A 12,569-nucleotide genomic window follows, 5' to 3' on the forward strand; every position below is an offset into this window, starting at 1 on the left:
CCGACCGTCCCTGCGGACTCAGCTAACCCGGATCGATACGCAGGTACGGGGCCGCCGGGTCACAGGGCCACCACCGCGACGTCAAGCGGGTCGCAGTGGTACCGGTGATGGTCAGCGGGTCACAGGGGTACCGGTGACGGTCAGCGCGTCACTGAGGTACCGGTGACGGTCAGTGGGTCACTGAGGTACCGGTGACTGTCAGCGGGTCACTGAGGTACCGGTGACGGTCAGTGAGTCACTGAGGTACCGGTGACGGTCAGCGGGTCACTGAGGTACCGGTGACGGTCAGCGGGTCACTGAGGTACCGGTGACGGTCAGTGGGTCACTGAGGTACCGGTGACGGTCAGCGGGTCACTGAGGTACCGGTGACGGTCAGCGGGTCGCAGGGGTACCGGTGACGGTCAGCGGGTCACTGAGGTACCGGTGACGGTCAGCGGGTCACTGAGGTACCGGTGACGGTCAGCGGGTCGCTGAGGTACCGGTGACGGTCAGTGGGTCACTGAGGTACCGGTGACGGTCAGCGGGTCACTGAGGCACCGGTGACGGTCAGCGGGTCACATGGGTACCGGTGACGGTCAGTGGGTCACTGAGGTACCGGTGACGGTCAGCTGGTCACTGAGGTACCGGTGACGGTGAGCGGGTCACTGAGGTACCGGTGACGGTCAGCGGGTCGCAGGGGTACCGGTGACGGTCCGCGGGTCACTGAGGTACCGGTGACGGTCAGTGGGTCACTGAGGTACCGGTGACGGTCAGCGGGTCACTGAGGCACCGGTGACGGTCAGCGGGTCACATGGGTACCGGTGACGGTCAGTGGGTCACAGGGGTACCAGCGACCGCCAGCAGGTCACAGGAATGCGGGGGTGAGGTAGTAATCCACATGGAACTGGGACCTGCCAGGTCACCACAGGGGCACGGGGTACGATCAGCTGGCGTCAGAGACACAAAGTGCGGTAGTGAGTGATAAAGGGTAGTCACGTCACGGAGGTGCGGTCGGTGGGCTCCAGGAATACCGAATCCAGTCCAAATGCCAGCTGGTCCGTCTCCAGCGTACAGCCTCCAGATGACAGGCTACCGATGCAGCGGGTCTGACTAAGGTGATGTGGCACAGGATCCGGTCAATGGCTGGCGGGTTTGGAGGCCGAGCTACAGGTCGCAGGGAACGCAGACGGGTCGGTGGATGTCGCTGGGTACACAGTTACATGATCATGTTCAGCGGCTTTGGTCGTTGGTGGCCCAATTTTAAGCGCCGATTGTGACGAAGGTTCCAGTAGCGCCACAGGCGCAACAGGCAATCTGGCCAATGAATCTCCAGATGGCGTCTAGACGCAGCAGCGGCATTGTGATATTTGAAGGGTTTCAAAGGGTACGCTTCCATGTTATCGTTTACAATTAAGTAAATGGCGCTTGCAGTAATACCAGTTTTATCGTCAGTGGTTCCGAGGCAGTTGGGAAAAAAAACATTTGTTCGCGTATGTGGTCAAACCAACGCTGTTTTGTACTCACCAACGCCCGGCCATGGTAAGCGAGCTGTAATCAAACAACTTACATGAGAGTGGCTTAGGAGGCTGAGTCCCCGTTTTTAGCATGACTGAAGCTCAGTGTTTGGAAAAGTGTCTCAAGGCGTGATTCTTCGTTTAACGCAATGCATACGGGAGAAAACCGAGAGAACAGACCGGATGGAAATTGCACGATTTCCGTTGACGTAAAGGGAAATACTCGCAGCTGATCTGGCGACTCATCGCTCGTCTTGTGAGTGTTACTCGTTACACACGTTTGTTCTTCGGCATCACTGCGCCAGACCTCCTCTGATCTGCGCATTAGAACGAGCACGCCGAGCTGATCCCCGGATTACTTCGCTGTGAACTTCAAAAGTGGGCGGTAAAGCGTGTTTGTGGCCGACTGATTTCTCTTTCTAGTGTGGCGGACCCTCGTATAATTGCCCTGGAATGTTGTAAGAATGGAGCTAGTCCCTAATGAGTTGGCTAGTTGGATGAACTTCAAAGCTGCCACCGTACGCAACATATGTAAATCTACGCATAACGTTTTAAGTGGAAGGGGCCACAGCCTGCCGTCAGCTCTTCGTTGGATCAGTGCCAGAGCCATTTCAAGCGCCGAAACAATGTGATGCATTGTGTTCATTCTAGTATGGTGCAAGACATGTGGAGTGTCTAATTACGCGCACTTAATGTGCAGCAGCGCTTTTACCGTCTAAGCTTGTGAAAATGCATGATTTTTTGGATCATTTGCTCAAAATGTATTTGTTCTAATTGTTTAAGTGCTGTCTCTTAAAATCCCAGGAATATATTTATTGTTCTGCTGTTTCGTGCGTACTTAAGCAAACATATTACTGTTGTTACGCACAGCAAGTTTACCCAGTTTGTAATACAGCGAAGTGAACATTTCACGTTGTAACACAGTTCCCTGTTGTTAAATCTAATGGCCTTGGTGAGCGGAAGGGTTGCAAACTAATCGCCTCTACTTTCCTCACATTATGGGCACAATTGAGCGTCGCCATGCGTGTCGCAAAAAGGATGGTGTGCGCCATAGGGCTAATTAAGGACGAACTAAATGCTGCAGTAATATCTTCAACCATTTCTTTGACGCTTATTTGTAATAAGGTAGTAAGCGTAAAAAGGTCACTTTACCCTATCTGACGTTGAACCGAGTATGTTGACGGTAATTCCGCCATTGCTAGTGACTATAGCCATACTCAATTCAGTTCGAGTCCCTGAGTTGACTTGTGGCAAGTGTGCTGTTATTGAGACCAATGCCCACGGAAAAGCTCGTCGACAATCGAGACACGTCCGATCCACTTCCATTTCATTTTCAATGCCGCACATGTTGCGATCAATTAACCTTTGCCAAGCTGCACAGCCGGACAATCACTTTCCTGTCACATTTACTGTCACGTCATATATAGTGCGCAGCGCTGAACTGACGCTTCTGAAGCCGACGGAATGAGTTGACTTATCCCGTCCCAACCACGGTCTTGCCAATGCCATACTGCACCGTCCCCAGCAGTCGGCAGTGCTGGGTGCTGAGGGCAGTGCGGCTGGCTTTCCTCTGGAAGGACTGCACTCTGCAGTGTCGGTGCAGGCTTGGCACGTCCGTCCTTCTGCGCTCTGGCCCGACTGCACTCGAACCGTCTGCAGCGTATGATACGAAGTACCGCGGCTCTGACACTTTTACAAAGTTGCAGCAGAACAGTCCCTGTCTGCCTTCACCGGTAATTTATCACGAACCGAGTTCGACGTCATGCAGGTGGCCATTAATCATGGCGCGGAGTTTTGAAACGCTCGCTTCCGATATTCATCATCGTTCGGAGCGCAAAGTTGGCATCGTCTGATATTCGGTGAACCGTCGAAAATTATGGTCATGCTCATGACTTGCCCGGAAAACTCTGTGGAATCTCTCCACATTAATATCCCAGCTCGTCACCTCTAAAATGCAGATATTGGCACGCTTGGGAATGCCACGGGAACGTCCAAGATCTTCTGAGTACACCGGCAACCCACACACCTACTGCGCGTTGTCCTCCAAAGTCGCCCATCGGTACGAGCTAAGCGCCGCCGCCCTTGCCCCAGCTCCAGCTGACGCGCCCCGCTGATCACCCTGGTGGACAACATGCTGAAGCTGTCATCGCTGCGCGGGCCGCGGCAACGAGCGAGCCGCGGCCGCCGGCGAGGGTCGACCCTGCCCGGAGCCGGCGGTGGCCGAGCCGCGGCAGCGACCGGGCCCGGCCGGTGCGGCCGGCGGCGCCCAGGTGAGTCGACCCGTGGCGGCCGGCATCGACCAGCGGCACGAGCAGGCCAGCGGCAGCCGTCGCTCCGGCCCGGAGCCGCCCGGTATCGACTGGCCGGAAGCGGGCTGAGCTGGAGCCGCCGCGCCGGCCGCTCACCTGGTGCTGCGCTGATGGGCCGCTTGATTGGTGATGTGTGGCGTGCTCGCTGACTGACGTCACAGCGGCTGGCGGCTGGTGGGACGCGATGTGAGGGTGCCGCGTGCTGAACCGATAATGCGGGAGGGGGGGGGGGGGGCGGCTGGTCTGGTTCCGGCCCTGTGGCTGACCATACCGACCGCCGACACTGCCCCCTGCCTGCCAGACTGATGAGTGGTGCCGCACCTACCACCAGGCAGGCGGGTTGGCTACCTCGTGCCTCCCGCCCGTCACACTAGTCGCTAACGCCGTGTTCCTATCGGCTGGACCGGTCTGTGGTACCTGGCCCCTGACGCCCCGTCGCAGCGGCCCCTGACGCCCTGTCGGAGCGACTCTTGATGCCCCGTCAGAGCAGCCCCTGCCGGCCACGCTCGCTCCGCCTCCGTCCGAGTGGCCAGCGAGCCCGTGTACCCTCAGGAGCGACCGCCACCGCTCGGGGAGGAGCCTGTGCGGGACTCGGAGAGGCTGCTGCAGCGGCAGAGAGCGCTGCAGGACGAGCTCAGCCGGGTGCGGGATGTGCTCAGCTCCAGCGCCAAGGTCAGGTCGTGTCAGATGGAGCCGCCCTACCCCGGTCACGTGGAGAGGAGATGAGGCATCGGGGGGGGGGGGGGGAGGGGGATTAGACAGCTTGACTCTTAGCAATATTTTCCAGGGGATACAATTGTGTGATTGTTCAACTTTATGGGAAGCCGTTTGTCATGTTATAAGACATACACCAATTTTTTGCTGCACAGTAGTAATCCTCCGGTTGTTTTGTTCACAGACATGCAATCTTATGTTTTCGCGGTTGCCGTGCGCTTGCCAGGTTTCTTGTAAACAACATTTTTACAACCTTCGAGCGAAATATTCGCAGCGGGCTCGGCGACGCAAGCTGGATTTGCTCATGCCTCGCTCGAACAGGGGCAACTGGTTCTGGTATACACCCGAACTGCATGCGTTCTCCACGCGTCGCTCGAGGCAGAGCTTCTCCCTGTTAAACGGCAGCTAAGGCTCAAAGTGCCAGTTTCTCCGCGACTCTTGCGTGGCTGGGAGGCTCCCTGGACGATCAAAGACCCTGTGGCGTGTCGGAGCCCCATCGCACCGTTATCAGGACACGCCCCGTTCGGATTAGTTGCCCCCGGAGTCGGCGGCGTGGCAGGAACGGGCGAGTGTGCCACCCGGGGTGCCGCACCGTTCCCTGACACGGCGACGACTCAGAAGCGGCCTGCGTAAGGTCACAGAACGACCCCCACGACCCCGGAGAGAGGCTTTGTTCGGAATGCAGAGTGATGGGCGGAGGTGCGCTCGACCGAATGCGCGGGAGTTCAAACCACGCCTTTGGTTGCAATCAGATGGGTAAGATAAGAACGAGATGAATAGAGCTTCGTAAGATCAGGCCATTGTTGGCTTTGGGCCGCTTGTATTTGCACAATCGTGCTTCTATCATTATCCAAAACAAAACGTATTCACTCTCACAAACAAATACAGGTTAAATTCAGCTGAACAATAACATGCTGTAAGCGTACAAGTTAAAGCGCACTGGGTACGGGTAGTGCTGTAGTCAAGCTGCGCGTCTGAGGGGATCAGAGGTACGAGGTGTGATTATCTCGCGATTCCCACCCTGCCAGGGCGAGAGGCGAGCGACATCTTAACGCCCTCGCAGCTGGTTACGTCTTGAAGCCTCAATGACAAGTCGAGGTAAATGTGCCCCGATAGCACCGTCGGTGTTTCTCGTTTCAGAACCTCAACGAGACGGCTGCTGACAACGGGCGCCTGGAAAGGGAGATGCTGTCCCTGCGTCAGCGTCTTCAGAACGCGTTGAGAGCTGCCAACAACTCTGAGCCTCACTATAATCAAGAGGTGCGTCGGGGTTAGAGACTTCCCCTTCGAGCAAGGGGCTCGGACTCCTCTTGATCTCAGAATATGCAGTATGCAAAACCAATAACTTAACACATAATACGAAACTTGTGGGGCCCAGAGATGGTCCAGACTTCCCGGGATGCACTCCCACATGGACATGGTGTGCAGTGAGCCGACGGGGATCATCCCGTCCTACCGGATGACCCTGGATCTCCACTTTTGAGATGGACGCATGCGTGTGTACACAGCGACACGTGTCTGGTGAGGTCGATTGTTCACGCAGGAGTCAGCAAAATTAGACCGGTACGCATGACTTGCTGGCCTTGTCAATAGGAGGTCCACCCGCGCGGTTAAACACCACGACCCATGGGGCTTGACTGCGGGAAGACAGCTCCTGACAGCCTGGGCGTCTTGTCGCTGTCTGTGGAGCATCGCCTGGAGGGAGCTCAGTCCTGCCGCGTCCGCATGACTGCCTCGGCCCGGCCGGTGACGCCGCCCCGCCGGCCGCAGGTCCAGTCGCTGGAGCAGGAGGTGCGACGCGTGCAGGGCCTGCTGGCGGCGCGCGGCCCGGGCCGCCGCGCTCCAGAGGAGCCGGGCCGGCGCGGCCCCCAGGAGCGGCGCCAGTCGACCACCGAGCCGGCGCCGCTCCACAGGCTGCAGCGGCGCGCCTCGCTCGGGCCCGGCGCCGGCGACGACCGCGGCCAGGTAACGCCGCCGGGGGACGGACGGGTCAGGCCGGCGAGGGCGGCGGGGGCTCGGGTCAGCGTCAGCCCTGGTGCCGGCCGGTGGACGGGTCAGGCCGGCGAGGGCGGCGGGGGCTCGGGTCAGCATCAGCCCTGGTGCCGGCCGGTGGACGGTTCAGGCCGGCGAGGGCGGCGGGGGCTCGGGTCAGCGTCAGCCCTGGTGCCGACCGGTGGACGAGTCAGACCGGCGGGGACGGCGGGGGCCCGGGTCAGCGTCTGCCCTGGTGCCGGCCGGTGGACGGGTCAGACCGGCGAGGGCGGCGGGGGCTGGGGTCAGCGTCAGCCCTGGTGCCGGCCGGTGGACGGGTCAGGCCAGCGAGGGCGGCGGGGGCTGGGGTCAGCGTCAGCCCTGGTGCCGGCCGGTGGACGGGTCAGGCCGGCGAGGACGGCGGGGGCTGGGGTCAGCGTCAGCCCTGGTGTCGGCCGGTGGACGGGTCAGGTCGGCGAGGGCGGCGGGGGCTGTGGTCAGCGTCAGCCCTGGTGTCGGCCGGTGGACGGGTCAGGCCGGCGAGGGCGGCGGGGCTGGGGTCAGCGTCAGCCCTGGTGTCGGCCGGTGGACGGGTCAGGCCGGCGAGGGCGGCGGGGGCTGTGGTCAGCGTCAGCCCTGGTGTCGGCCGGTGGACGGGTCAGGTCGGCGAGGGCGGCGGGGGCTGGGGTCAGCGTCAGCCCTGGTGTCGGCCGGTGAACGGGTCAGACCGGCGAGGGCGGCGGGGGTCAGCGTCAGCCCTGGTGCCGGGGGGTCTGATGTGGACTATGCTGCTCGAGTGCCCGGCACAGAAGGATTTAATGCTGTTGTGCTGTGATACGCGCTAATAGGACGCTGCTGCCGCAAATTTAAACTGACAGCTTCCTTCTTACTAGCTTAACAAATTGGATTTGTGGATACCGCACCAGCCCAGCATGTCTTCGTCTGCGTATAGTTGCGTTGTAAAGTTCCAGTGGAAAGGCGTCGCCAGTGCCTCGGCTTGCGGAGCTTGTGTCACAATAAGTCTGCGTACGTGTGTGTCCCACAATCCAATACGCAACAGCGTATTCCCATCTGACGCATAGAGATAGCATCAGCTCCGCAGCCAGTTGGCTAATCTGGGCTTGCCTTTCAAGTTTTTACCATGCTTTCTCTCTGCGGAGCTACGAGCTTACCATGTAAATCACCCCGACATCACCCACAGCAGTGAAAAGGTAGGGCACGCTGAGTTTTCCCCAGCGTACTGGTCACGATGGCATGTCGGAGCATTTTGGTTAGCTGAGACCCATCGACAGTTGTGTAACGTTTTGTTGCCCATTCTGTTAAACCTTAATAAACCAGCTAGTCCCGTGTATGTGCTTTCTCTCCTCCGCAGTACAGTGTTCATATCATCTGCCGACTGACAGCCACTGATCGAACCTGTAGTCTTAAGAAATTCGTTTTCAACAAACTGTCACTTTATGAGGTTCATAGATAGCTGCATTGCTTAACTTCAGCTTCTGCTATTGCTACCAGTTGGCTATCTTCCAGGACATGCTGCGGGCCTCGTCGGGTCACCTGGCTCCTCCACCGCCTGCGCCCGGCGGGCAGCCTGGCCGCGAGCTTCCACACATGGCCACCGGGCGGCGCTGCCCGTCCGGCGGCGCGCAGCGTGACGGTCCACCGAACGCTGCCCAGCTCTCCAGGGACAGCGGCGCGAGCACCGGCCCACCGCAGACGCCCGTCCTGTCGCCCTCTGGCCGGCAGAGCGGACACCGCGGCTTGCCCAAGAGCGTTTCGGGCCCGCTGAACGGCGCTTACGATCCGACGTACGACCAGCTTTACGACCGGCCGTACTGCCGGCCTTACGACCCGCCGCCGTACGTGCCGCCGGCGCCGCCGACGGCCGAGAGCGGCCAGTGGCGCTGGCCGGGCCGCCACGGTGGCTACCCGCAGTGGCCTGCCGGCGGCCGCGGGCACTGGGTGCGGCCGGACGGCGCGGAGAGCGGCCACGGGCAGGCGGCGGCGAGCCGGCGCCGCGCCGGCAGCCAGCAGGACCTGCGCTCGGCCCTGGCCGCCAGCTACGAGGCGTACCGACGGGCGTCTGGAGCGCTGCCTGACAGCGCGTGTCAGGGCCGGCTGCAGGCAGCGCTCCGGCAGTATCGCAGCTCGCAGGACCTCGGCGGCCGGGGCGACGGTGAGGAGGACGGCGGTGCAGCGAGCGGCGACCTGCGCTGGTCGCAGGAGATGAGACGGGACTTTGTGCAACTGCAGGAGCAGAGCCGGGACTTGGTGCGCGCGACGCAGCAGGAGCAGAGCTTCACGCAGCCACATAGGCGGAGCCACAGCTTCACTCGCGACCACAATGCGAGTCGAAACTTCACGCAGCCGAAGGAGCCGAATGGAAGCGCTCTGCGGCCGCGGGAACCAGATCGCACCGTTACACAGGCATCGGAGCTTGGACCGGACGTCGTCGCCACGCAGCACGCTCCTCTCCATGCAGCCGGTGAGCCTGGTCGAGACGAGTGGCGAGGGCCGCCGGCGACCGGGCGCGCCGCGCCGCCGCCGCGGCAGGCCGTGCTCCCCCAGCGCGGCCAGACGAGCGGCGGGCCGGCTCCGGCTAACGGCCACGGACGCCGGCGCGACCCCGCCGGGGGCACCGACCCAGGTCACGGCGAGCCGCAGCGGCAGGATCGGGTGAGATCGCACGAGGGCGGCGCGGAGGCCGGCGGTCAGCCGCCCGCCGGGCTGGGCGGGGAAGCTCCGCAGTCGCGGACCGCTGCCGAGCCTCGACTCCAGCCGGAGGACGGCGACGGCCGACAATCCCAGAGACCGGTGTGCACTGAGCCTGAGAGAATCGGGCCAGGTGTCTCAACGCCCCAACCCGCGCCGGCAGAGGCGGCAGCGGGAGCTGAGGACCAGTCTGTCGCGCGGGAACAAGCCACGGAAGAGCCAGCCACTGACCCAGCGGGCGCTCGGCCAGCCGAGGACCAGCCCACCCCACAGGAGCACGCCGCCGAGGCGTCGGCATCTGACACGGCTCAGACGAGTCTCCGACCGCCGGCGGCCGCGGACGCCGACCCGCAGTCGCCCCGCCACACTCCGGTCGAGCGCCACCAGCGCGCGGACGGCGTCGACACGGCTCCGGACGAACGCCCGGACGCCGGCGGCTCGGCTGGCGGGCCGGCGGCGGACCGCGACCGGGGCGGGACGGAGGGCGACGGCGCCGCGCCCGGCCGCAGGCGCCACCAGTCCGTCGGCGCCATCGTGCAGGCCATCGAGAACGGCGATCGTCGCGAGCCGCCCCGGCAACCAGATGACGTCATCAAGCCCACGGAGGAGATGGGCCCGCTTTACGGTTCGTGAACGTGACGTGTGGCGGCCGTGTTTTGTGCACTGACGTCAGTTTTCTTAATAACGGAAATGATTCGTTGCAATGATAGGTTTTTTGTCCTGTGTGGTTTGCCATTGTTTGTATCGTTATGTGGACGTATTCTGTGTATTTTGTGTCATGAGGACCTGTGTGGTGAATGAATGGCTTATTTCATCCGATTTCTCATATGACCATGGATTTCCTTTTATTATATGCAAACTTGTTCTGTCATGGGTGACTCGTTTCTTATCTTTACAGCTCTGCTTTCAAAGGACAGGTCATCACTGGAGGTTAGGACTGTCCGAACCGTTAAAAGAGAATCACAACAGCGCCAAAAGGATAGAACACCACGCTCTGCCGATAATGAGGGGCCGATTTCTCCTGAGAACAACACAGCATATGATGAGCGGCCGCAGGACGTCTCCAAGGAAATCGAGGCAAGGGATCCACATCTGTATCGCGCAACGTCTCTCCCGAGGGGCTACTGTAGAAGATCGGGCAGTGAGCTGGACTTCCTGACTGAAACCTCTCCCCAGCAACGGCACCAACTGCTGAAGCGGCTCGTCGACAAGGTTGGTGAAGTTTGCACGTCAACAGCTTTTTATGCGATTCTGTTAAAGCTATACTTGCACTTTATTATATCCTTGCTTGCTTCACTAGCCCAGCTCGCGAGGCTGCAAATATAGCAGTATGCCGACTACACCTTTACATATGCCGTCATATAAGTATGCTGCACAGTGAGCTCCTCCGCAACAAAGCACCGGTGGCAGCGGGTGCACGCGTGCACGGCACTCGCAGTACGCTGCCTGCAGCAGGACCTTGCTTTTGATGCACTGACGCACCGCCACGGCCAGCGCCCGCCCTCCCGCTCCGCGTCGACCCGGGGTCGTGCCCTCTGACCTGCACCGCCCGCGGCAGCGACAGGCCGGCGCCGGTCGGCCGACGGCTTACGAGCGCCTGTTCGGCTCGAGCCCCGAGCTGCGCCCGGCGGGGCCGGAGCGGTACCGGCGGTCCGAGCGTCGCCCGCCCCGCCGCCACCACTCCGTCACCGGCGCCCGCCCCCTGCCGACGGCCGCGGCTTCGGTAGGTGGCGCTTCACTGCAGGTATAGGTGACGCTACTGTTGCCTGGGTAGGTGGCTTGGTGCGGCAGTACGGTTTCCTGGAAGTCAGCTGACTCAGCCAGGGCCCAGTCAGTTTCATTGCGTGTTCCACCGTTTCATCTTTGATATCAAAGCACATTCCGTCGGTATTTCAAGGTGATATTTCAAGGATATAATTGTTGATCTGGTTGTGAAATAACGTATACTTTGGTAACGTAGCATTAGTTCAATCGTCTAAGTTCTTTTGGAACCGATGTAAATATCTGCAACAGCATGGACATTGCTCGACCAGGGACTGTAGAGATAAGCTTTAACCTCACATCCATAATCCAGGTCTTGAGGGCCTTAGATGTCTCATGCTCTCGTGATGGCACTGGACGCCATTTGACTCACGCCGCCGTTGCCCCCCCCCCCCCCCCCCCCCTCCCTCAGCACGGCTCGTCGCTGGAGGAGCCCCGCGTGGAGCGGACCAATCTGAGATCCGCCTCTAGCACGTCCGACATAGTGCGGGCGACTCGGCCCGGGCCGGGTCTCAGCTACGACGGCGACACCATAGACCGGCTGCTGGCGCGGCCGCAGAAGATACACATCCCCGAGCGCTACGTCCCGGAGCTGGTGAGGAGACGCTACGCAGAGCTGGTCAGGTGGCGCTAAGCGCGCCTGGCTGTCGCGTAATGTCGCGGTGGATTTAGGGCGTTGCGCCGTCGGGCGTGTCAGGCCTCTATGGGTGTGGCTGCGTACTGAGCACGTGTCAGACAGAAAGCACAAAACGTGCGCTGCACAGGCACAGTTACTGGAGCGGCTGAGAGACGAGCGCGCCCGTAAAACTTCAGTCCGCCTAGAAAATGTGGATGCGTGTATAGCTTCACTCATTGCCTTGAAACATCAAGTCTTCTCAAAGCATGCTTCATGTCTGCGTTGTAGCGTTGTTTAACCTGAACGTTCGAGGATATTGAAGGTCAATGGTTTTCAGAAAAATAACTCGTATCAATGCCCACTACGCAGTGGTACGTGGTGCACTCGATGAGATTGTTCATCTATAACGGCAGCCACCAAATCACATGTGGATCTGAATACTAATGGCTGCAATGGAGTGAAAAAGGAAGCAAGCTTCATTAAAACCAGCCATAAAGGTTCTCTGTCTTCAAGAAATGTTTCATATTTTAGGAACAAGCTGGCAAAAAGAATCCGTCTTGCGAGTGTGCGGTCTCAAACTTGTGTGACGCTGCATCCTTTCCACATGCCTTTTTTAAAGGAGCTGGAGCCGATGACGGCCGAAGAACGGCTTCAGAGAAGCCGGAAAGCGGCGTCCATCAGGAAAATGCTGACTCAAAGTACCGGGTTTTTGGATAGCATTTGCTTCGGCTGGTAAGTATTCAGTGGTTGGAAGTGACACCATCGCTTCCTTTTGTCGCTTGTCGACGCAGCGGACTGAGTGAGGCACAGCTCACATGCTGTTGGGATCCGAGCGGGAAATCCGGCCGGAAAAACGGCACGGCCGAAGAGGACGTCATTTTTGCGCACAACTTTTACGGAGATTACCAAACAATGTTCGACAGATTGTTAAGTGGCGCGAACATAAATTGATGTCGATAGAAGGTGAGCAATGATTTCTACGTGATGGTGGCTCTG

General features: G+C 60.0%; 1 protein-coding gene across 1 annotated transcript; it reads left to right on the forward strand.

Moving 5' to 3' along the window:
* The first annotated feature begins 9,688 nt into the window (after positions 1-9,688).
* On the forward strand, positions 9,689-12,309 carry LOC119108316 (uncharacterized). The gene is made up of 4 exons (XM_037231892.1): positions 9,689-9,821; positions 10,095-10,408; positions 11,370-11,552; positions 12,193-12,309. The coding sequence occupies exons 1-4, from the start codon at positions 9,806-9,808 to the stop codon at positions 12,307-12,309; spliced, it is 630 nt and encodes a 209-aa protein (XP_037087787.1). The 5' UTR covers positions 9,689-9,805.
* Positions 12,310-12,569: the final 260 nt, after the last annotated feature.

The sequence above is a fragment of the Pollicipes pollicipes genome, unplaced genomic scaffold (genome assembly GCF_011947565.3).
Source record: "Pollicipes pollicipes isolate AB1234 unplaced genomic scaffold, Ppol_2.1 Scaffold_6686;HRSCAF=7923_pilon_pilon_pilon, whole genome shotgun sequence".
NCBI lineage: Eukaryota > Metazoa > Arthropoda > Thecostraca > Pollicipedomorpha > Pollicipedidae > Pollicipes > Pollicipes pollicipes.

Excerpts from the sequence above, each read along its gene's own strand:
- LOC119108316 (XM_037231892.1), top strand. Across the intron at positions 10,409-11,369 it reads TGAAGCGGCTCGTCGACAAG|CACGGCTCGTCGCTGGAGGA; the intron begins GTTGGTGAAGTT and ends CCCCTCCCTCAG. Across the intron at positions 11,553-12,192 it reads AGCGCTACGTCCCGGAGCTG|GAGCTGGAGCCGATGACGGC; the intron begins GTGAGGAGACGC and ends CCTTTTTTAAAG.